Raw genomic sequence first — 25,006 nt, forward strand, 5'->3', positions numbered from 1 at the left:
TCTGTTTTGAAACAGAGACTGCCCTGAAACATGGGCCTGAGTGAAGAGCTCAGCTACGTCCTGATCGCATGCTGAAGCAGGAGTTGCTCTTCAGCAACACTCTCTCTCTCCTCTTTACCCCAAGCACCCTCACTTCCAACAGGAGATCTGTGATGCTCTCCAAGAAGCACCCTCCAATGTAAACTCCAGGTTGCATCACACTGCACGATGTAGATGTGGGTGATGAAAGTGTTCATAGCTCATGCAAGGGGGATCCTGTCATTCTTTCATCCTACTCTTGTTAAACGTTTGTCCATAATTGTCTAATTAAGAAAGAACAAGTGTCACCTTTTTAGATCTTGAGGCGAGTTGTGGGACCAGTGGTTTTATAAAATGAGAACAAGTGAGATGGCAGTTGCGAGAAGCTACTCTCTTCACCCATAGAATAACTCATTTTGATGATCTCGGGTAACCCCTTTTAAAGCTATTTTTCAGAGCAGGAACCTGCATTGATGTTGTCTGAGGAAAGGTGGAGCTGTGTGGTCTCACTCTTTGTCCACAATTCTGATCTTTTACTATTGATCATATATATGTAACGGTGATAGGGACCTGGCACTTCCTCTGATTCATGCTCAAGTAATTGAAATCACAAGTTGAGGTCGTGTGGGTCTGTAACCCTCCTTTTTGGGGAGCGCAACTTTGTGTTGTGCTTCCAACGTTTATGCAAACCTTAAAAATGTTTTCTAATTTGCCTTTACCTACACAGTGAAGTGCCCAGAAAAACAAGCAGGGCATTTTTAGGGTTTGGCCTATTTTAGATCTTACAAAATAGAAGTCGGGGTCTGGGAAGTTACTGCAGAATTACAGCAGTGTAGGGGACTAAAAGGCTGTCTGAACTAAAGCCTACCCTGCTGGATGGCCTTCTGTTTAGAATTTCCTTTTTACTATAAATTAACAAGCATTTCAGATGCTTGGTAAATAAAATGCTTATTTGACTTCTCCACCCTCCCCAAGAGGAAACTTCTGCTAAGGCATGACAACTCCTATAAACTGTCATGAGTAATATCTTCTGAACCGCTTTCAGAGAAACAAGAGCCTTTGCTATTTCTATCTATAATAATAATTTACAGAGAAGCCGATAAAGTAGTAAGATCTTCTTGAAGACTGTAGTGTAAACAAAAGCCCTTGTTTTTTTCTGTTTCTTTAGAAGTTAGTGAGCTGTACTGCATGTTCTGTGCCACAGTATGTGTAGTCTAGCGAGACATCCAGAATTTAGTTTTTAGTAACTCTAGGGTTTGTTGTTGGTTTGTTTGGGGGGGAGGGGGGGTTAAATTAAAAATTTGGTGAAATTGCATTGCCAGAGAAGAAGAATACTGAAACAGGAACCTGCTGGCTTTTTTAACCTTTTGCTGTAAGGAAATGTGCCTTTCTCCATTTGATTTGAAAAAGGAAATAGGCTGGTGGTGTGGCTATGGAACTTTCTCTTTCTGCCTCTGATTGCAAAAGTGCTAGTGCAAGACACGTGCTGCATTGAACAGTAGTGTATCATGGCTTTGTGGAGCCAACAGCATGAAAGCAATTAATGTCTTATTTGTTTTGTTTCAGGTGTCAGAAACTATTTGAAAGAAGCATTAGTGAATATTATCGCTGTGCATGCAGAGGTGAGGAAAAGCTTCAGCTTGTTTCAGGCTTACGTTCCTACGAATAATTTCATAATTTGCATAGTAAATCTTGGCTTTCATCACCCCTGAAAATTTTACCTCAGTTAGATTGTCTTCATTACAGATGTAAGCACTTCAGGTTAGGTTTAGCCAGACAAGTATGCAACTGCTAACTTGTCTTAAGGGCAGGAGACGAACAGTTCCTGTTTATCCTCACTAACACTCCATTACACCTTTTTTGTTTCCGTTATCTGATAAAGAGGAAGGCTAAAGTCTAAAATTCAATTCTTCCCTTTTCATGCAGGTTAAATATATGTGTGTGTGGAGATTATATAGATAGCCACGATGCTCACTTTCTCTGATTAACTTTATTTTCCACAACTTACGAAAACGAGCTTGTGCTTCGCTTTGGAAGAAAAGTTCAACGCGTGCTGCTTGGATTGAAAAGGCAATATAGGTCATTCCTGTACATAGGATTAAAAAGTGAAAGTCTAAAACCAGAAAGATTTATAGTCTCTGTGCAGCACAAATTGTGTTTGAAATACTTAAGTGGGTAAAGGCTTATGATTGGGAGTGTATATTAAAATTAACATATTATTATTAAAATAATGCGCTTGTAGACCCACAGTTACTTGGTCTTTTTTGATAAAGGACTATAGAAAATTCCTGCATATTGAATTACAGCCTCTGTTCTACGAGGCCCTTCCTTCTAATTTTCAAGGGTGTTTCCAGATTATTATTGCTCCCGGTACAGACATTGACAGTAATGCCACTCTTCCCTTTCAAAATATCACAAGTATAGCTGCTTTGCCTTTTCCATCTGCTTAAAATCTGATGAGGTTCACTTGAGGTGTTTGTTTATTTTGTTCCCCCTTAAATTACAGTGATTCGTATACATTAAATTATTTTCAGAAACTTTAAATAGCTGTATCAACTTGCAATATTTTTGTTTTAATTTCACTGTTTATTTATAACAGTTTTCATGGAAGCATTGCTGACTTTACCAAGTGCTTCCAAATGGGCGAATAAGCAACACCAAAAAGACATACCAGCATGTAATTAATTTTTAATGCTGTGCATTTGCAGTGCGGTGGAAATTAATAAAAATGAAAATTAGAGGGTTTGCTTTTAAATAAAGGCCCAGGCATTTGATATTTGTTGGGCTAATCCTGTCAACATGCATACTTGTTAAATTATTGCAGCAGAAGGTTGCTGGCCCTTGCTGACTTCATTGAGACTGATACTAATTTTGGCCCAAATAGCTTTGCCTCATAATTTTTTTTATTACAGAAATATGTAAATCTGTGTCAAGATGAAACTCCCATTTCCACTGTGTTCTGGTGAAATTCTGTAAGCTGGGTCAGATTTAAGTTTAGCTATCAAGGCTGCAAGTTTCTGTAGTTTGAAACAGCAAAAATTAACCATCGGCTGAACAGTGAGCACAGGCTGAAGCAGGAAGAAAATTGTTTCCCTGCCTTTGAATTCAGACTTAGCTGAGATCAAAATAAGGGCTGCCTGTTGCAAGTTGGCGATGATTCACCGTTGCTGAGAATTTTTTTTCCTGGATTCTGTATAGTAACTTCAAGAGAGGTCGTTGTGGGCACACATGCTCTCTTCTCAGTAGAAGATTTTTGGCTGTGTTCCTGGTACATTTGTGTTGAATTGCTCAGCATTATTTGCCACTGAATAAGACGACCCCATCCCAAGTCGTTACTGGGGTTGCTTGCAGTTAATTATACCACCAGCTTGGCTTTTGTGGGTCAGAACAGTTAAAACCGGATGCGTGCTCGAATGGGCGATGATGGCAGCTGATAGCTGACGTGTCTGGTCAGTGTAGCTAGCCTGTGGTACAGGCCTGCCTCTTGGAATGGTCAGCTTTATGGGATGCCTGGTACATAAATAGTTACTTAAATCATGGAAAATTGTCTAGCAATCTTGCATATTCCAAACATACACCCAGCTTAATTTACTTTTACACACTCTGTATTAATATCTTCTGTCAATTGCTACGCTCCCTTCACAGGCAGGAGACTGAAACTCCACAGCAAGCAAAGGAAAATCATTCCTCTACTTAATTTTTTTTTTTTTTTTTTTTTTAGTTCACTTTAAAGTACATGTGGGGGGCTTGGAGGATGTTTAAGTACTGTGTCTTTCATTCTTCTGCCACTCTGGTCACATCATCTTCAGTTCCTTGTGTCATCTTCTCCCCCAGCCCTGTGTAGTTTTATCATCACCTTCAAGTCTTGACCCAAGTTTGCTCTGTTTAACCTACAATCTCACTTCCTCCTATATTCCAACCTTTTGGCTTGCATTTGTCCCAGTTCTGTGTAGAAAAATGATACTTTTATTTTAATTCACCAACAATTTCTCGCTTCCTTAACGCTCCCGTTAAGGAAGAATGGTTTCTTCATGCTTTTCCTTCACGCATAGATCTCATGTTTAATTTTGTGTTGCCCTTGTGTTGCAGTTTGATATTCTGAACCTCAAATGGAGCATCTAAGCACCACTTTAAAAAGTTATACAAATAAGCAGTTAGAAAGATGGTCTTGGTATAAAAGGAAAAACAAGTGCAATGTTTTTGCCAGGGAGCTAATAAATGGCAGCAGTGGGAGAATCTAAATGAAAATCGATTACACCACCATACTCTTAAACCCTTCCAAAGGGTTATCTCTGCCGCAGAGCACGAAGACACTAGCCATCTCACAGTGGCCAAATATAAAGACTTCTAGAAGAAACAGCAAAGTACATGGGTGAAAACTGGCTGAATATGTAATTGGGACAGTCACACAACCCTGAAATTAAAGGTGCTGTCTGCAAAACAGCAGTGTATGTACAACTGCCTGACTACCTGCAACCATCAGTCTAGAGCACATACTTTGAAGTCTAGCTGGTCTTGGGCATTGCAAGAAAGTTGTTACTACATACCAAATAACTAACATTGCTATTAGCAGAGACAATCTGTCAAAATGCAGGGCAAGCATCAAAAGAAATCCTTCGTGTTCCAGTTGCTTTTGAAATAATCCTTTTTTTGGTCCATTGATTAAAAAATGAAGTGGTCCTTTGATTCAAAGTGTTTAATGCTTTTTGCTGAAATGTTAATGTAGAAAAGATTCCTGTTCAATATAGCTATTGTGCTCATGATTCTTCTTTCATAAAATTCAGGTGTTTACCATTTCCAAAGACTTAGTTCCTCGGGTAATGTCAAGGGTTGTAGAAGCAGTCTCTGAAGAACTGAGTCGACTGATGCAGTGTGTTTCTTCCTTCAGCAAAAATGGAGCTTTACAGGTACCTGAATACTTTGTACTGTCAAACATGTGAACCTGGAAACCAGAATAGCAGAGAGGGTTGTAATCTGTATTTGTTGGGTTTATTGTATCAGTGAAAGCAAGGAGATAAAAAGAATTAATACACCACCTATTTCAGATTTATGGCTGATTACCTTTTGGGGTATTGGGTCTTGGCTTTGTTTATGTTTTAGTGTTGTCTTTGTGTCCGAGTGCATCAAAAGTTACTTATATCCTATGAGATTAAAAACTTCATGACAGTATCTGTTTGAAAAGTCACTAAATGGTGTCTTTGGCCTGTCATCAAAATTACTTTAAAAGAAAAAGCAATTTTGTGATATTTTGAGATTTAAAAATCTTGAAAACGTGATGCAGTGGAGGCTTGTAGGACTTCAAAAGGTCCAAGGCTGTTCAGCTTGGGCCACCGTACAAAAAGAGGTGAAATATTCTGTGGTGAGAAAAGCATTTCTTACGAGTGTAAAATTGGTGGGCAGCTCTGTCCGTATTTTGTGCCAGAAAGTTCTGGCACTAAAAGCGGCATAAATCTCAGCTGGTTTTGTTTGGAAGACTAATGTCATATTAGTCGAGTCAAAATGTAGATGACTTTCTCTAATGGCTAACTGGATTAAATTTTATCTTTCTGATGAGCAAGAACATCACATGAATTTGGATGAAGTTCACTTCATATTTTTAATGAAATGTCTTAAACTATCGAACGCATAATGTCTCTGTTCCGTATAAAACCTGTGATGATAATGGTTTCTTTTCAAAGACTAAAGGACAATCTGTGAAATTTGTTCAATCTTTGGGTTCATTCTCCACTACAGTTTGCCTAGGTGAAAAGTAATACACAGACACACAGTACAGTGCGGTGGTAAAATCCCCAAGGTTGTGTGCCCACCAGGTGACAGACAAGAAGCAGAGTGCAACCATTCAGCTTCCTCATCTGATGGAAAAAGTAAATAAATTCAACAGGGAAACCCAGAATAAAATGGGTATTGACAGATTTTTGTACCCTTGTGTCTCCTCCCTCCCAGGGAGGTGTGAAAAGTTATTTAATTAAAAATAAAATAATTTTAAAAGACAGACAAATAGAAGGGCACGACTTCAGTCTTTCTATCGTAGTGCAGAGAAGATGGAACAGAATTAAGATTTATTACTGTTGCTGAGAGAGAAACAGATGTTTTCAGCCTGCCACATAGTGACTGTACAAACAGTCTGAATCAGGAGCCTGAAGTTGTTCCTTTCAGCGGTCTCCTGGCACAGCGGCGTGGTGACGGGACACGCGGGAAGCACACTGCCGAGCGAAGCTGCTCGCAGCTGCAGCACACATTGCTCTCTGCCCCTCAGGAAAGCTGAAGCTTTGGGGTACTGGTATTCACTTGATGAAGGTGTGTTGTGTTGTTGTTTCAGCGTTTGTATTTCTGTCTTTAGGCGAGGCTTGAAATCTGTGCCTTGAGAGATACCGTGGCCATATACCTGACGCCCGAAAGCAAGTAAGATGCGCTGTAACGTCGGTTCTTTCAGCGTAACGGGGTCCTTGATAGACATGCAACAAACCTATGTAATGTATTAAGGAGTGGGAGATCTGGCTCAAAGCAGGATACTGGGTAAATCTACAAAAAACAGAATACTAAAAAGTTTTATCAGGTGAAAGAAAAGAATTACTTTGGTTTTACTTGAGTTTTTAGACACAAGCTAATATTTGCTAATTAACAAACAAGCAAACCTAAACCATAGAAACCCAAACACAGAAGACCCCAAGAAGTAAAACTTCCTAACAGCAGTTCAGCTGCTGAGGAGGATTATGCTACAGCAAGACAAAAGCAGGCGCCACTGAGTTTTATCCAGGTTTTCACGACGATCTCAAAGTGCCACTTCCTGTGATGTTGCATTCCATTTTAAAAGACCTGCTTCCCTATTCTGAGTATCCAGAATGGTGTTTTCATTTCTGAATGAAAACTATTTGGCACTGGCTCAGACTGGATAAAATGGAAGCAGCATTGTTGCTAGTCAGCACAGGAGCAAAGCACAGTGAGCACAGGAAGCTGGAGTTCATAGCTGCCTCTTTATTCCTGGGTTTGTCACTACTGATAGTTGCTCCAAGTCACCATATTAATCTTTTGCTGACCGGATTGTACATAGCTGTGCAAGTCCTGCATTGTTCTCTGGGCCTCTGTCCCACATCTGTTGCCTGGAGAGAGGTGGAAATCTTTAGAGTTACTCAGAACTTGACTGGATAAGGCCCCAAGGAAGCTCCTTTAACCTCAAAGTTGGCCTTTACTTTGAGAGGGTGATAGGACCAGAAGACCTCCAGAGGTCCCTTCCAACCTCTGTTATTCTATGAATCCACATTACCTCCATGCAAACCTACTGTAATTCTCCCTATGGGCCACCTTCTGTAGGGGAGAATGCAGTGACCTCTCTACTGAGCACAGAAAGCCAAAATACATGTTTTATCTTTGCTGCATACTCTGATGGCTGCTTAGTTTGAGTCAGAAGGCAGGCTGGCAGCTGTCTGTAATTTTTGAAGAGTCCAGTTTTAAATCATCAGCATTCCTGTTGATGTCTGGTATACATCACATTAGGAGTGTCAAGAGACCTGCTTGAACCCATGTCAGCTTTATGTTTAATCTGCATGAGTCTCAGGTGTCAGGATAATATATTGTTAATTTATTGAAATAAGAATGGATAAAAGATAGCATATCTCCATGGAATTTATAGACTGTGGCTGCTAGGACTCATATCAGTGGGATATTTTTGTTTTCCTTGCAGCTCGAGCTTTAAGCAAGCTTTGGAGGCCCTGCCTCAGCTGTCAAGTGGCACTGACAAAAAGTGAGTATAATGCATCTTCTTGTCTCCTTTCTGGTCTCTGGACCCATTTCTTTTTCCTGCTGTATCAATCTGTGAAATTTGTTTAATCTTTGGGTTCATTCTCCACTACAGTTTGCCTAGGTGGTGTTGTTATGAGAGGGCTGGAGTTCACTGTATTTGACCCTTCTGAATTACAAAGAAGAGTTAAGAATAAGCTACAGCTTTGTTCATCACAGCCCATGAAATTGCACGGAGGAAACGGTGGTGCTGTGGATATCCCTCTTGCCTGTCCCATCTTACCAGTTCAGTGTAGCCTCATGTTTGTTTTGTAATTTATTTTAGGTTTCCTTGTTAACCTTAAAGTTTCTGACTTGTCTTTGTGAATTTAGCAGAAATTAAGAAAATGGCCAAGGAACAGAGTCTGAGCTTTTGCTAGCTGATGTAGGGGGAACTCTCCAATTTGGCTCATCTCATTTTAGAAATGAATATGAAGGGTCTGCGGGTTTTTTCTAACATCGTGAGGAGGACTTTTGGGTTCCTCCTTCTGCCCCATAGCAACCAAGCTGCTTCACTGCATCCAGCGTAGTATTTGGTGGTCTGTTTTACCACCATAGGCTAATAGGGTAGTATGATAAAACTAGACTGGATTTGCAATGAGTATATTAGTGTAAGTGTAGATGTGTTGAACTCGAGGTGGGTATTACAGTACTTTCAGGAACTGTCAAGTCAGTTTGGACTTGACAGAATTTAGAATATTTTGTAGACACATGAAGAGATTGTGCAGCCTGTGGTCTGCAGACTGTGCCTTCTTCCAGATGTTCTCTGTCTATTGATTCAACCTGCTCCTCGCTAGCCACAACAAGTCTCCAGACACCCCTTTGCTTTACTTAGCTCTTATGCTTTATTAAAGATAGTGATCAGTTTTGAGTAAGGAGAGTTCTTTCAACTCAGACTTTCCGATACACCTGTAGAATCATTTTTTTCACTTAGTCACAAGCATTTGAGCTTCATGGGACAAATGAGAATCAAGAACCACATCGTTCTTACATCTGCTTAAGTGTGCTGAGCCTTAGGCAGTGCAAAACTCGTTCTGTTTCCCAGGCCGTTACACCATCAGTGTCATCGTTCCGGGCAGTTAATGGCAATCTGTGTGCATTTGGGTAAAGCTACACGTGCCCTGGGTCAGGGTGGTTCATTTCAGTTCACTCGCAGTCAGTGCTGTGATAGTAAGTGATGAACGTGGCCAATGTCGTCCTCCAGAGGACCTGCTGAGGAAGCAGATACTGATTTTGTGGTTCAGGTTGTTGCTCCTGGGTTTGTTTGGCTTTTTTTTTTTTTTAAACATACAGTATAATTTCTTGTTACTGGGTGTTCAGGAATCATAGCTTGCCGAAAAGTTGAGGTGGTACACGTCTGTCCTAGCTAGCTTAGTTTTTAAATAGAGCAAAAAGTTCAACGAATGCATTCTTCCCTAAAACACAGCAGAAATAAAACACATAGGCAGGACTATAAGGCTTTGCAATGCATCTTCACCATTAAAATAAATGTCATAAAACAGGGTCATCAACTCCTTTGGTCCTACACTTGTAGTTTGTGGATTATAATAATTCTCCACGGCACCACGTACCTTCTTAGCAGCTATGTAGATTGAAACAAACTATTGTTATACTCCAAAGTGAACTCCTACATAGCTTGTTACCTGTGAAAGACAAAAACACACGTCTGCCAGTGAATTAACATTTCTCCTAGAACAGCCTTGCCACCTCTGGTCCTTCAGCCACGATACATAAGAGAAACCAGCTAAATAGTTCCCAAAGCCAAGTTTGAGAACTGGAATTCACAGTTCAGCTGGACACGGAAAGCCGTGGCCTTGGTAAAGGATACTGGATTTGTGGTACATCACCTGGCAGTTTCTGGGTTGTTCATGCAGAAACGTTTTTATGGCATTTTCTGCCAGTCCTTCTGCCCTTGTGTTTTGCAAACAACGTTTCTCTCAAGAGGGTGATGTTTATCTGGAAGGAAAGCCATATAAAGGGCTACTTTATCGCCTTGATAGAATCTCTGTATCTAAGTCCTCTGGCCACAGATCGTGCTGACACATCAGTATACTTCTAAATACCTTTAATATTCAGATATTTGAATAGATCAAATTTTAGGCCCTTTACATAAGCAGACAGCAAACTCGAAGCCACAGGCAGAATAGCCAAAACTTCTGGTAATTGTTTCCTTTCCAGAATCTGACAAAGTTGTAACTATTTTCCTTTTGCAGGTTACTAGAGGAGTTACTAAACAAATTTAAAAGCAGCATGCACTTGCAGCTGACCTGTTTCCAAGCTTCCTCATCAGCAATGATGAAAACATAGATGATGACACAAGCCATGTGACTCAAGAGACAAATGTGCTTAAACATTGTCCATTTTTTTTCCTGTTTTTTCTTCAATTCCTTTGAAGACTCTGAAGGAAATAAAAAAAAAGTAATGTCATTGAAAAAGAAATTATGAAATACAACCCTTTGAGAAACGGTATGGGGTGTCCTGCTGAGTGAGACTTCTGGTCATAAGTATCTTGATAAAATGGTGTTCTGTCTACTGGATGAAGCCAGTTTTGTTTACCTGCACTCTCCCTGGCTGTATGTTCGTGCTGCAATCTCAGTTTCAGTTGTTAAACGTATTTTTAGCAAATGCCACCTTAAATTGAGTATTACTCATGCTGTTCAGTGTATTGGTCATGCTTCTTTCTGCTTATAGAGCGATGCTGATGTAGGTGACTGGAAGACTCAAGTTCTATGGCAGATTGAGATGTACTGAAGGTTGCTGCATGCAGCTGGCTCATGGGTGTTCAGATACAATACAGAGACAGACCCTACTTTCACATTTAAAGATTATCACTTTCTTCTGTTATCTCCAAATTTAGTGATAGTAAGTCTGATTTCTTGGGAAGCTGGTTTGGGGTTTTTTTTCCTTGCTTTTCATTTAATTAAACATGTTCCTGCCTCTCTTGTTTCTCCCTTTGGTTGGAATGTTGAGGATAACTTTCACATTTTAAATGAGCTCTCCTTCCTTTGGCAAATAACAGAAAAGCACTCTGAGATTGAGAGCAGTAGGTTTCCTAAAAAAATGTTCAAGTAAAACATCCTTTGGAGTAAAGGTGTAGGGTAGTTCATTGCCTCTCACACAGTCATGAGTAAGGAGCAGCTAACAGTATGTCATTGGTTTTGCTGCTTCCCTCTTACTCCTCCTGCCTTTTGTTCTCACAGGCTTACTACCTCTGTCTTCCCCTTCCCGCTTGTTCCTCAGTCCTCTTTCCACCACTGGTTATTGAATCTGTGTGGAGGGGCATCGGGACTAAGGAGGAAAGAAGAGTTTTGCTGCCATTAAGATGTAGTTACAAAGGCCAACAACCATCTTCCCAACAAGGAGAATTTGGCACTCGAGTTTCATTTTGGGAATTGATATAAGATGTGGGAAGCTACAACAGAACGGCCAGTGGTCGCCTTTTGGGGGCTGGGTTTAGTTTCATCACTAAAATCATGACTTGAAAGTAAATCATGCAGTATTAATGTATTCTTTCTGTCATTCTCACAGTCGCTTTGAGAGGGACTTTTTTCAGAAATAGCACACTGAGTTCTGAAACAAATTTTTTAATGTCAAATGGGGTTTTTTGCTAGTTCAGTTACATGTTTTAAAAACACTGCATACAGTTCCTGTTCTGTGAAATTCTGAAGAAACAGTTTGATGCACATGTATTTACCCATTAAAAAAATGGGGCGTGAGTAGTAGTAGTAGCAGTAGTATGTTGAATGGAAGTCTGGAACTTCGAATCTGTGTCATTGTTGGCTTTCAGGGAGAAATGTTAAACACCTGGAGCAAAGTTGTTTTATTAAATGTTGTCAGTTCTAAGCTGGTCGCAGTCTCAGCTGCTGGTATTAACTGAAACAGTCGTCCTGTTAGCTCCATCTGTAAAGGATTTTGCTTCAGAATAATAAAATACTAAGAAAAGTGGTCATAAGCTCTTCCTGAATTCCTCACTTTCCAAGAAATGTGACTTCTTTGTGGATTTTGCCAGTCTGTGGTTTCTGTGTTTGTATCAGGCATGTTCCTAAGCATTGAAAAAAACTTTTGTCATCTGTGCTGAATGAATAGATATTCAGGCACCTCTTCATTGGTGTTTAATAAATGTGTTTATTGCTTTTCTGAAGTAACGATTCAGAACATGTCACTGACAGCAAGGAAGAGGATAAGGTGTAAGGGATCAAAATAGTACTGGAATTCAACCTGATATGGAATAAATCCTCACAATCAAGTCGGAGGACTGGAATTCAGTAAATCCACTTGGATTTCGTGCTGTAACAGGATGTATTGGAATCCCTTTGCATGGCCAGAGAGTTGCGATTGCCAAGACTTCACAGCCAACATGCAGCAGGCTGTAGTTCCTCTGAAAAGATTACCAAAAAAACAAGAAGTGGTCGGTGTGGGTTTTGAAAAAAAAAAAAAAGAAACAAAGTTTTTAAAAGTATTCAAAGATACAAAGATTTGTTTTTAAAAGTACTATTGGAAATGGGAAAAGAGGGGGAGACCGCATCAAAACACACAATCAGTTAGAGCTTGTAGAGAAAAGAGGCAGCAAGGACATGAAAGTAACAGAAGCAAAAGGTTCTGACACTTAAAGCAAAGGTAAGTGCTGAAAACTGCACAAGAGAGGATAAAGTTGTTACATGAACCTGTAGAAAAAAATCTGAAATCAACACAGACTGGGAGAAAAGCTGCCACAAATAACAACCTGGACAGCTTTATTTCTCTCTTGAGAGAAAAATTTAGAAAGTCATGAGAGGGTAAAATGCATTTTGCTCAAAAGTAGGTAAAGCTTTATAGAAAGTATGTAGGTAAAGCCTTACAGAAGAATTCAGCTGCCATGTGCTGCAGTGCGATACTCAGGCTCTGGAGATGCTGAGGCATTGTTGTACTTTCAACATCTGAACAGTCATGGCTTGTTCAGGAGGCTGGCAAAGAAGTCATGAAAAGTAGATGATGTGTCACTGAAGGGGGGTGGGTGACAGAGAAAATATTTGTAATCCCACAGTAAAATGATGGGGAAAGAATACGAAAAGTATATAAAAATGACCATAGATCTGCAGAGTTTCACGCGTGTCCTGAATTTCAGGCGCATGAATAGACCCGCAACCGCTTGCTCGGGAGGGCTAAAAGCCCCTTGTGTCTCCCTCTCGTTGCACTGAGAGACCCCAGACTCAACCAGTTGAGTTGTGCTGTGTGCCAGCGGAGCAGGAAATGAGAAATCCATGCTGGGTGCCGCGGGGTCGCGCTTTGCTGGGGCACTTCTGGCCGCAGCAATAACGCGCGGCTCTTGGCTTTCAAAAGGAGAGGCAGCCTCCCAGCCATTGCCAGCGCTAGTGCATCTCCCTGGAGAGAGGGTAGTTCATGTTGAAGGTGAGTTTTAGCTAATTTCATTTTTGCTTTCTACTCGGACTCAGCATATTAATAGATACAATATTGATTGTATCTGTGGATGCAGCTAGGTGTCTGTGCTCTGTGTAGCAGCAAGGACTTTACATGCTTTACACAGTATAAGCATGCCATTGTTTTGCTCTTCTCAGTCTATAATATCCGAAAAATCTGAAGGAAAAGATCCTCACCCACATCAAAACTGAAAAAATGAATACAGTGCTCCGGCTCAATCTTGAGATTCAAAATTCATACTGGGGTCTTCAATATTGTTCAGCTTTGGTTCTCTGGATCTGATCCATTGGGTGCATCTTTCCTGGGACAGACAGAGGGGCCCCAGAAGTACACAACATCTGCAATCTGTTTCTGACTTGGGAATTGCAGTTCCTGCATGGAGCTTAAACTTTTCCTGTCAGTGAGGATTTAGTAACAGGCTCTGACTGCTGTCAAAACAGGCAACAGCACATTCATTATTTAACTAGTAAGACACAAATATGACAAATATGTTTTGAATTAGTCAGGCTTCCAGGTAGGTTGAAATATTTGGAGATTTGTTAAACGTGATGATAGACTTCAAATAGGACTGTGGTCCTGTCATGGTTCAACCTGGCAGCTACAAGCCCCGCGCAGCTGTTTGCTCGCTCTGCTCCCCTGCCCACAGTGGGATGGGGGAGAGAATTGAAAAGGGTGAAAAAAACCAAAACCAAAGCAAACTGTGGGGATGAGATTAAGACAGTTTAGTAGGACAGAAAAAGAAGGTAGCAAAATATCCAATGCAAGTGATGGGCAGTGCAATTTCTGACTGCCCAAAGTCAATGCTCTGCAAGACCCTGAACTAACCAGCCTCCCCGTCCAGCCCAAGTTATATACAGAGCATGACATTACATGGCGTGGGATATATCTTTGGCCCATTTAGGTCAGCTGCCCTGGCTGTGTCCCCTCCCAACTTCTCAGGTGCCCCTATGTTCTGGTGGGCAGGTCATTATGAGAAGCTGAGAATTCCTTGATATCAACTAAATCATCAGTGTGTTACCAGCACTGCTCTCATCCTAAATCCAAAACATGGCACTGCACCAGCTGCTAGAAAGAAAATTAACCCTATCCCTGCCAAAACCAGGACACTATTCACCCCTTATTCTATACCACAGGCTGTGCCCAGGTCCCACACTCTCCAATACATTGCAAGTAATCGCAATCACTTCTCCTGTCTTTTGATACACGCACACAGATAGACGTCTGTAAAATGTTCGTGTATGTCCAGGGGAGTGCCTCTAGCCCATGACTTCAGGCTCCGTCTGTCAGAAGAGGCTCTTAGGGAAGGAGAGGTGGTGTGTGATGTTGAATTGTTGGATGCTGCATCCAGAGCTCCTAGCTGATTTATCTGGTGCAGTCCACACTCATGGACGGTGAGTTGGACATGTCAGTCTTAGGGAAGTTGCTGGGCACTTGTTGCCAGTTCTGGCTTCATCACCTCTGCACCTTGTTTGGGTTTATCAAAGTTCATTCTCCGTTTGTCTGGGTAATTCTTACTGTAACAGCATTGTTGGGGCTTATAGCAATTGTAATAGTGATGACATGTTATTATATAGCAATTAACATTGTACAATGTAAATCATTTAGCTATTCTCATTGAAATCAAATCCTTTCAAGGTACACATTGGACTGTCCCATTCTTCTGCATTGCCCACCAAGTGCACGCAGATCCTTGAGCAAAGGCAATCCCACAGATGGGTTCCCCTTTGCCTGAGGTAGGAGTAACCCCACTTTCTCTAGTGCATTCTTTATGTGCGCTGCAGGAACTTTATCTCATTCTATAGTATTTAAAAGGTTAGACTGGGCAGGACCAGCTTGGCTGTTAGATCCTCTCATTTTAACTAACCAGGTGGCCTTCACTAAATGTGGGTTCTGATGTTTGAGGGTCCCACCCCCATTGCTGTCAGTGTAGTCTTTAAGTCTTAGACCATTGTATCATTACATTTTCACGGAGGCTGGTACATGGCAAGATGTGATACATCCACTCCGTGTCGTGCTCTTTGGCCCAGGTGTCTATAAGAGTGTTCCAGAAATGTGTCCTGTTGTCTGGATCACTTCTTTCTGGGGTGCCAAGTCACCACAGGACTTGCTTCTCAAAGCCCAGGAGAGCGCTCCAGGAGGTGGCAAAAATACAGAAGAGTTCTGCCCCGTCATGGCTCGATGGCATGAGGGTAGACTGTGCACCGGTGTCCACTACAGCCTGGTACTCCTGTGGGTCTGACAGGCCAGGTCATTGGATCCACACAGTCCAGGAAACTCAGTTGTCCTTCTCCTCTACCTGGCTGGAGGCATGGCTCCTCTAATCCTGCTTCATCATACTCGCTCCTCACTTGTTGCAAAAATGACTTTAAGGTCCCTTCAAGAGGGTCATAAGTATGACCAGGCCTTTCACACCATCTGGGGAACTTCCTGCTGGACTCTGGAGCAGCATTTTTCCCAGAAGAATCCACTGTTGTGTTTTTCCTTACAACACAAGTATTTATGCCTGTAGGGTTCAGGTAGGCTTTCCAACACACTTCCTCATGTCTTCTCCATGGTCACACAGGTAAAACCACAGAGTGCCTTGTGATGTCTACCCTCTATATCCTCTCTCTCAAATAACATTCACTCCTAACAGCTGAGATGATGGTCTGTGCAGGTGGGGTGCAGAACCTACTTCTCTGAACCAATTTTTTTCAGAGACGAGATAAGGGAGGAAGAGAGACTTTCTTCATATTGCTGGAGTCAGCTAGAAATCTTATCCGCCCCCTTTGTCATCCCAATCCATCACTGCCAATGAGCTGGTGTATGATGGTGGTGTGCTCCATGCAAGCTTCTGCCACATGGGCTGTGTGCACCAGACTACATCAGGATCTGTGGGTAACTGCACATTGTCTTGGTCATAATAAACACACACACAGGGCACTGTTTCCTGCACAGCTAATTCCCTCAGGTACTGGATACCGCTCTCCATGGTGGTCCATTTGCCTGAATGACATAAACATCTTCACTGGAGGGATACCCTTCCCTCATGCCTTACAAACGTCACCTCTGGAGGCTGAGGGTTTGTATCTTTTTCCCAATTGCCTTGTCAGCACCCCTTCCCTGGACAGGGATCCCAGCTGCTTGGCTTCCCTACCCTCCAATTCCAGGTTACTGGCCTCTTCACCTTGGTAAGGGTTAGGGTCAGACATGACACAAGGAAACACTTCTTTGCCAAGGGGGCAGCAAAACTCTGGACCAGACTTCCTGGAGGGGTGCTCCCTGCCCCAGCCCTGGCAGGGTTTGAGGCATTTGCATGATGCCCTCATGTCCATGCTTTAACTCTGGTGAGCCCTGGTGGTCAGGCCAGTTGGACGAGATGGGCCTTGTAGGTTCCTTCCAGCTGAACTATTCTATTGCATTCCATTCCATTCCAACTTTCCATTCATTTCCATTCATTTCCATGGTATACTATTCTATTCCCTCTGCTCACTATCAATCTAGTAACGATGAGACTGTGATTTGCCTGCAATGCCAAGAGTTAGTCAGTTCCAAAAAACATTTGAAGAACACCAAGACCGTTGTGTATCTTTCATTTTATTTTATTTGTTCTTATTTTCTTTTGCCGTGCCAACTGTGGATTGTCATGGCTTTTGCCTTTTCCCATGCCTTTTGCTCTTTTTCTTTTGTCTTTGGCTGTGCCATTTGCCATTTTTTGCCAAATTGTGCCAAATTTTCCCAAATTGTGCCCTTTTTGTGTAAATTTACACTGAATTGTGCCCTTTTTGTGCCGAATTGTGCCCTTTTTGTGGCAATTTTTGTTGAATTGTGCCAAATTGTGCCAAATTAGTGCCAAATTGGTGCCCTTTTTGTGCCAAATTTGTGGCAATTTGTGGTCACAAGCAGCAGCAGGCAGTGAGCCAGCTCAGATTGTCTGGAGGGGCCCTGGCAAAGGGTCCTGCTCAGTGCTGCAGAGGAAGGCAAAAAAACCCCCCAGGGACCAGTGCCAGTGTGCCCCAGGGGGAAAATTCCTTCCTGACCCCAGCAGCAGAGCTGGGGATCGGCTATTCCCTGAGCATGTGAGCAAAACCAGCTCCCTCCTCCCACCAGCTGGTCACGCCTCCCAAGAGATGCCCTAGCCCTGTTCTCTCTCAGCCCAGAGCCTAATGGAGGCCTCTGGCTTCCCAGAATGGCCCAGTGCCTCCAGCCCCATCAACCCTAGGAGCAAGAATCCGTCCAGCACCTGGCAGAGTGCCAGTTGGTGTGTGCTCCGAAGCTCTGGGACCCCTTGCAACCTCTCTGCACCCCGTTTGCTTACAGCTGCTGGTCCTGCATGCGCAGGGGATGAGGATGGTGAGCGCTCCTCAGGAAGGTATCCCCCTGCTCTGGCCACAGCCTCAGCACCCTTCGAGTTGCTTTACCAACTCCTCTAAGAGTTCCTCTCTGGGCCGTGCCCAGGACAGCTCTGGCAGGGGGACTCACAGGACACCCCCTTTTATACTGCCCTGGGGTTGCCTGGTTACTGGGGGTGATGGGACCCCCCCATGCACAGCCTGGCCTGCTGCAGCCCCGCCCAGCATCCATCAGAGGAAGGCCTCTGGGCTCTTGGCCCCCAAGGCAGTCCCTGTGCCCAGGAGGTTGGGGGGCTGTCCCTGCCTTTGGTGGCCACGGGATAGACACAGCTGCTGGAAGTCCCTGATGTATCCTCTGCCACTGGGCTCTCAAGGACAAAGCCAGTGCCCTTACTCTTCTCTCAGGCCGTGACACAAACCAGTCCTGTGGCACAAAGGCCGTTCCTATTAGTTGTTCCTTTTCTGTGCCAGATGTAAAGGTCATGAGGCCACGTAGCTTGGGTGGCCAGGGACTTTTCTCAAATCTTTTACCTTTCTATGCTTTGCTTTGCTTTGCTCTCCTTGCTTGGTTGTTATGTTTTGGGGTTGTTTTTTTTTTTAATTCTTTCTTGAGTTTTTATGTTCGGTTTACTCATGCAGTGTCATGTAGTATCATGTTATGCGATTTTCTCTTAAGTTAAATTACATTATTTTAGAGGGGGTTGTTATTCTATGTTAAGGTTTCTTACTATTTCATGGCACTCTGTGCTAAACCTCCCAGGCAGTCTGGCAAAGCCAGAGAGCCATGGAAGTGAGCAGCAGGTACACAGGCCATGCAGCCTTTGAAACAAGAAGCATCCAGTTGTGGGCTATGTTGTGTAACATTATTTTTTGTAGGAGATTATGCTGCAACATTTTTTCCTAAGTTTTGGCTGATGACTGGATAGAAGCTGTCAATATTCCTTATAGGCTGCACCAAGCTGGCTTATCGAGCTTTCATCTTAGGAAATTTAATGACTGTCTACCTTTCAGTTAGTGGATATTCAGCTAGAGGCTTTTGAGCAGGCACCATTTTACTTTGCTTTTGTGTGCACTGTTTTCTGCTGGGTGAGTTGAGCTTCTGACTATTTTAAAGCTTATTGAAAGTTTGACTTTCATCTGATGTGTTGTACTTACTACTGTTCCCTCTGGTTTAGTTTTCATAATAGGGCTCACTCACCTTAAACAGGCTGAAAAGCAGGTAGCCTGGATGTGCATCTCCTCCGTGGTCAAAAGCATGCTGAACAGAGCTGGGTGGGCACAGGCTAGGCCCTGGTATGTCTCAGTGACGTGTCTGTCTGGAATTGCCAGTGTGACAGCATACATTTTCCAAATATTCCACTTAGTTTTTCAGGATTCTGCACTTGTTTGGGGTTGAAGTTCCACAGCACTGGAGGTGACCACCACCCTAGGCACTTGCCCATGCTATCCCACAAGCCCTGCCACTCCTAACTATTCAGCCTTGGAGCAGATCTCTAGGTGATATTTTTAAACCTTTTTTTAATCCTAAACAAGACCTAAAACACACTCAGCAGATGTAGCAATAGGAACATGCTGGTCTGAGCATCCTAAGGGTATTCAAAATTCTCAAGAGCTGTTGTAAGCAGCCTGAAGGAGAAAGGGAAGCTGAAGTTATTCCCCCTCCCTCCACCCAACCCAAGATTGGAAAAAAGGTAGAGTGTGGCTATTAATAATTCCTGAAGGACAGCGCCCGAGGTATGGTAATGACAGCAGGGCTGGGTACAGACAAAATCATTCTCATAGCCACATATGTTATCTTATGATAAGGGAGTAGTACACGGTGCAGCAAAAGGAACATGCTCATCCAGCTCCCAGAGATGAACAGCGCCGTGGGGAATACACAGGGCTCCCAAGGACTTACATGGCACAACCCTGCGAACAAGTAATACAACATTGTGATCACCAACTATTAAACTAGTATGATTTATGCTTACAGAGAATTTGTTTTAGCCTGCTCTGGTCAGATATATCATTATCTCAACCCCTGGGGCCCCATGTTGGGCACTACAAGGTCTGTTGTGGTTTAGCACGGCCAGCAGCTACAACAGCCGCCCACTCGCTCCTCCCCTGCCACCCCCAGTGCCATGGGGGGAGAATCAAAATGGGGGGGAAAAAGGCAAAACTGGTGGGCTGAGACAAAGACAGTTAACAGGACAGAAAAGGAAGATGATGATAATAATGACAATAGCTATGAAAAACAAGTGATGAACAGCACTACCCAAAGCCGATGCTCAGCCAGTCCCTGACCAGCCCACCTCCCAGCCCATCCCGAGTTCTATACAGAGCATGATGTCATATGGTGTGAAATATCCCTTTGGCCAGTTTGGGTCACCTACCCTGGCTGTGTCCCTTTCCAATTAACTCTATCCCTGCCAAAACCAGGACTGGTCCTTCAGTCTGTTGGCATTTCTGGCCTAGCCATATACCTGGAGGAATGAAAACCCTTATCCCCCAAAAAAATTTTATTTCTTTTTTTAAAAAGAGGGAATCAAAATCCTTGTAAATTTGTATAAAAACTTCTAGGAGAGAATCTGTCAGTGTTACAATATAAGGAAAAAAAAATCCTGCTCAAACATTTGTCACTAGTTACATTCCATTCTGTCCATATACTGATAAAGGGATAGTTCATTTACCTACTATATCCTCATTAACGAATTAATCGTGCCTATAGTTAAAGCAGCCAATGGGACCCCCGTATATAAGAAAGGATGGAAGGATGATCCAGGAAATTACAGGCCTGTTAGTTTGACTTCAGTCCCAGGGAAGCTGGTGGAACAGATCACCCTGAGTACCATTATCCAGGAGTTGGACTCGATGAGCCTTATGGGTCCCTTCCAACTCAGGATATTCTATGACTGATTAACAGTTTGCCTACTATTCCCCATTAGGTGTTGTTAGTGTTAAGCATGTGCTTTGTAGACTTAGGACTGCTTCTGTGGTGTTAAACCAACGACGTTGTTTCTTTTAACATTATTAAAGAAAACCACAATAAAAGGCTAGATGGTTAATTATGGGCAAAATAAGTTTTCACAAGCTGTGTTGCGTGTTGGAGTATTTCAGCTTCGCGGGGTTGACAGCTTGTTTTCTGACGTTGCAGTAGCTACTAGTGGGTTTTTGGCATGAAATAAAAGGGAAAACTGGGAATAACAGGGAACACTGTTTCATTAGGGAACATGATAGCCATTTCTGTCTTCACCTTTTTAAAGTTCTGGTTTTTTCTATAGTGCTGCCATAGGTTAAAGAGGAGATTTGTGCAATTCAGCTCGCTTTTTTTTTGTGCTGTCTGAGCTTCAGATCTCTAAAAGCTTGTCTTTAATGAAGATATTAAGAGAGTATGTCCAAAATGGTATATTTATTTCAGAACAAGGTGTTTATCATGTAAATTATATACTTCTTTCAGTATTACTTGACAGCCCAAGGGGGCTTTCATTTGGAGAGTCATCAATGCACCCTTGAAGTACTTTAAAGTACCTTGTGTTGGTGAGTAATCTAAATGACACAGTTTGCAACTTTATCTTTGCACAGAACAGTGAGTGCTTTCAGACTAGCAGCACTAAGGGGGGGCTAGGGGAGGAGGTCCTGTATTGGTCCTTATTTTATTTTCTAGTCTGAACATCCAAGAGGAGGTCTCTGCTCCTTCTCTCTCATGCCCTCACTATTTAAAGGCTTGTGATAGATTTGGTACAACCCTCCTGCCAGCAGTCCTCCTTGAGGTCAAGACCAAGTAAGGGAAATCTTCAGCTAAATTCCTTTTGAATTGGAAAATTTAGGCATCTTGAGGAAAAAGGAGTAAGACAATGGAAAGCAGAATCCAGCCTTATTTGTAACAGATGCTATTAACACATGCTTAGTTTTATAGCCTATTTTGGCACCCTTTCGCCTCTTTACTCTGAAATAACATCAGTATTAAGAAAGTTCATTGCCAGTCCTGGGCAAAAGCGCCGAAGTAGAATGGGGTGACAGTCTCAAAAATAGAGCTCATCACAGATGCATCAAACCTGACTGAAGAATTAAGAAATTATCTCTTCCTTCATTCCTGCCCTGGGCTTGGGGATGCAGGTAAGAGGGGGGGAGGACAACTCGGCTCAGCACTTGTGTGCAGTTATGACACCTGTGCGGTGAGATCCAGGCAGTTCTGATGTGACTGCAGATAGGCGGGAGGCTCCGCGTAGACTCAAACCCGGAGCCCGGCGTACCTGAGCTATTTCTAGATACACGGTGATCTAGAAACACAACCACAAGACTCTTCGTTTTGGTGGCAAGGGGGTTTTGTGCTGCACTACTACTGCAGCAGAATTTTTGTGGCCGCAGGTTCTGCTTCAACCAAGTGGAGCACGTCCCTCGCTTTTCTTGGTTCATAAGCAGATTTTTTTTTTTCTTTAGCACAGAATGTCAAATCAGATAATTTATAAAGTAAAATTAGCAAAATGAGACAGTCTTCTTCACTGCTCATTACTCATTTTTCTGATAAATTTCACTCATTTAACTAGATTGTACTTCTGCTCGCAGAGGGACTTCCCCTTCCAGCTTATCTTTTTAGATATTCAGTAGATAATTAAAATTCAAAATGTTAATGGTGCTGCTTATTTTTAGAACCTGCCATGAATATGGGCAGGCATGGATTGGAAAATAAAGGGAGACCAGAAAGCCCTGAACCGTTGGGGTAAAAAACCTTGGTAGGGGAAGGGGGAAGCTCCATCCGTGTCTCTTCAGACATCTCCACCCACCAGTGCGGGAGAGCAAAAGGCAGCGATGCCTCCGTGCAGAAGGTGAGATGTTTCTCTGTAATAACTAACACGATACAAAACGGAACAAAACAAACCCCAGCAGAATTTTCTGTCTCACAGGGATAAAAATCTGCTCTGTGTTTTGAAACTTCCGAAGTCAGCAGCAAAACCAGCCTGATCCTGGTAAAAATCTCTGAGGAAGGTGTGTCTTGGGAGGCACGTTTCAGCCTTGCACAGCAGCAGCAGCAGCATCACCCAGTTGCCCTTTCTGAGCAGTGAAGTGTTGGGTCAAGCAGGAAAGCTGATCTCCAGCCCACATCATCAGTGACCACTTCACAAACCCGGCTGATTCATGGGTCAGTTCACAAGCAAAGCGCAATTTTTGCTGAGGGTCCTGCACATGTGAATGTTGAGTCTCTTCTTGAACCTCGATAAAGTCCACCTCTTCAGGACCCTGCACGCCATTATAGTACATATGTGGTGCTCTCCTTCTGAGACCACTTGCTACAGAGACCCATCTGAACTGTGTCAATCCTATGCTACTTTGGTCCAGACTCCTGAAGGTACCTGGGGACTCTTTTCATTACACTGCAGAACTTCTGTGTTTATTTTTCCAGGACCCATAATTTTCTATGCCTGGCACAGGCGCATTTTAGCAGCTAAGATGGGATGTGGGCAAAAACCAACAGCTGAAGAGGAGTGCACCGCTGCCTGTGCCTGCAACTCCTAAACAGCGTAAGCAAGCGCGTGGCCACCATTGTATTTGCAGGGATAAAGAGTGGGGGGTGTGGGGGTGTGTGTGGGGGGGGTGTAGCTGTCTGAAGTTGAGTACTGATGATTGGCTACAGGCATCTCCTTCACCTCAAATATAACTACAGCCCTAGAACCCAACTCCTCCTGTCCCCTCCTACAAGACAGGAGCTACCACAGCCTGGGTCATCTAGACAAGACCCTGCACACGGTATACTCTCAGGAAGAATCACAGAATCACAGAAAGGTAGGGGTTGGAAGGGACTTCTGGAGATCATCCGGTCCAAGCCCTCTACCAGACCAGGATCACCTAGAGCAGGTTGCACAGGGCAATGTCCAGGTGGGTTTTGTATGTCTCCAGAGAAGGAGACTCCACAGCCTCTCTGGGCACCCTGTGCCAGTGCTCTGCCACCCTCACAGTAAAGATGTTCCTCCTCATGTTTAGGTGGAACTTCCTATATTCAAGTTTGTGCCCATTGCCTCTTGTCCTGTCACTGGGCACCATTGAGAAAATACTGACCCCATCCTCCTGACACCCACCCCTCAAATATTTGTAAGCATTGATTTCATGTCCTCTCTTGCCTTTCACAGCCAAGTCACAGCACCTCTGCTGTAGGTTGTGCTGGGGTAAGGCATACCTGACCCCACAGTTTAAGCTGGGCAGGAAGGAATTCAAGGTTTCTTTGGTCAGAAAGAAAGAATAAAGTGGTGGTTGTTTACCTGAAGTGATAACTGAAGTCAGGGAAAGACCTGTATCTCAGTTTTGAAGACTGCTGAAGTGTTGTGGCTAAGGCATGTTTAGAGATGAGCTCCTAGCTAACAAGCAGCTTATGCAGGTGCCTCATCGTTCAGCTTATGTGTTCCTGAGACACCTTGTTAAGGTGCTTTTCAGAACTGAGGTACTGCAAAGTTGGACACACCACTTCAACACACAGCTAGAAGTGGGAGACTGCTGTATCACCACCCTGGTCCAGTCTTCCACCTTTGCCTCAAATTCATCATCGATTACATCAGGTTGCTCAGCAGACGGTTGCCAAAACAAAGGATTGGCACTGAGATGAGGATGGGTACCAGAAGCACCTGATCCAGGGCTGGATGGACTGAGAGCAGCCCTGTTTGAGGTGGGACAAAGCGCTGCCTCCTGGCACACCCTGACCTGTGATCACATGCATCAATGCCAGAGCAGAGACATGAACCTGGAAGTCCTCTGTGAGCAAAGTCACGGTACTTCTTGTTAGCTAATGCATGGCAACCCTCTGCTGCTTCAGGGAAAGCAGCAATGACTTCTAACTCATCCACTACCTTCATGTGTAACCCGTGAGCATACTGAAAACTCGTTTACAAATCCAGAGTAGCACCCCAGGCCTTTGATCTCTGACTACCGATGCGTTTTGTATCACCACAACCTGTGAAAGCAAACGGACACCGCCCATTGGCTTCGGCAGTCCCAAAATCACGTGCCTGGCACTAGCTAACTTAAATAGCAGAGCGGTCCCGCCAGGTATGCCATGGTGTCCCCAGGAGGTGCAGAGCAGGGAGGTGACTCACCCCCAGCCAGCCTTTGGATCAGGGCCAGCGGCAGGGATGGAAGTGAGATATGCAAAGCCCTGGGCTTCTGCTGTACGCATCAGCCGGCGCTCTGAAAGGTTTCCTGCCTGTGCTGAATTTTGTCAAGGTTTATCTGTGAGACAAGTTTAGAGGGAAAAGAAGAAAAAAAAAAAAAGAAACAAAAAAAAGGCCCAAAACAACTTCCCCCCGCCCCCCAACACACAGAGTTCTCATGAATGAAAAATTATCCAGGCTTCACAAGCTTTCGCAACTTTTCTGGGAGTAGCACATCACTCAAATAACAGAAGAAATCCTGTGGGTTATCTCTATCTCTTATGACCTTTAATCTGACTAGCTAGCTTTTACCAGCGATAGTGAGTGATAAACGTTCACTGGTAG

At 43.3% G+C, this 25,006-nt stretch overlaps 1 protein-coding gene across 1 annotated transcript in view; it reads left to right on the top strand.

The window, feature by feature from the left end:
- Positions 1–10,238, top strand: part of EXOC2 (exocyst complex component 2) — a gene marked incomplete at its 5' end in the record, with an annotated part of 114,642 nt that extends 104,404 nt beyond the window's left edge. Inside the window, 5 exons of the mRNA XM_084260281.1 lie at positions 1,585–1,640; positions 4,803–4,925; positions 6,359–6,420; positions 7,700–7,759; positions 10,008–10,238. Of these exons, the coding sequence (XP_084116407.1) occupies positions 1,585–1,640; positions 4,803–4,925; positions 6,359–6,420; positions 7,700–7,759; positions 10,008–10,101 (395 nt within the window). The 3' untranslated portion in view covers positions 10,102–10,238. The remainder of the gene's footprint in view (positions 1–1,584; positions 1,641–4,802; positions 4,926–6,358; positions 6,421–7,699; positions 7,760–10,007) is intronic.
- Positions 10,239–25,006: the final 14,768 nt, after the last annotated feature.

Source organism: Gallinula chloropus (assembly GCF_964237585.1).
Source record: "Gallinula chloropus genome assembly, chromosome: 2".
NCBI lineage: Eukaryota > Metazoa > Chordata > Aves > Gruiformes > Rallidae > Gallinula > Gallinula chloropus.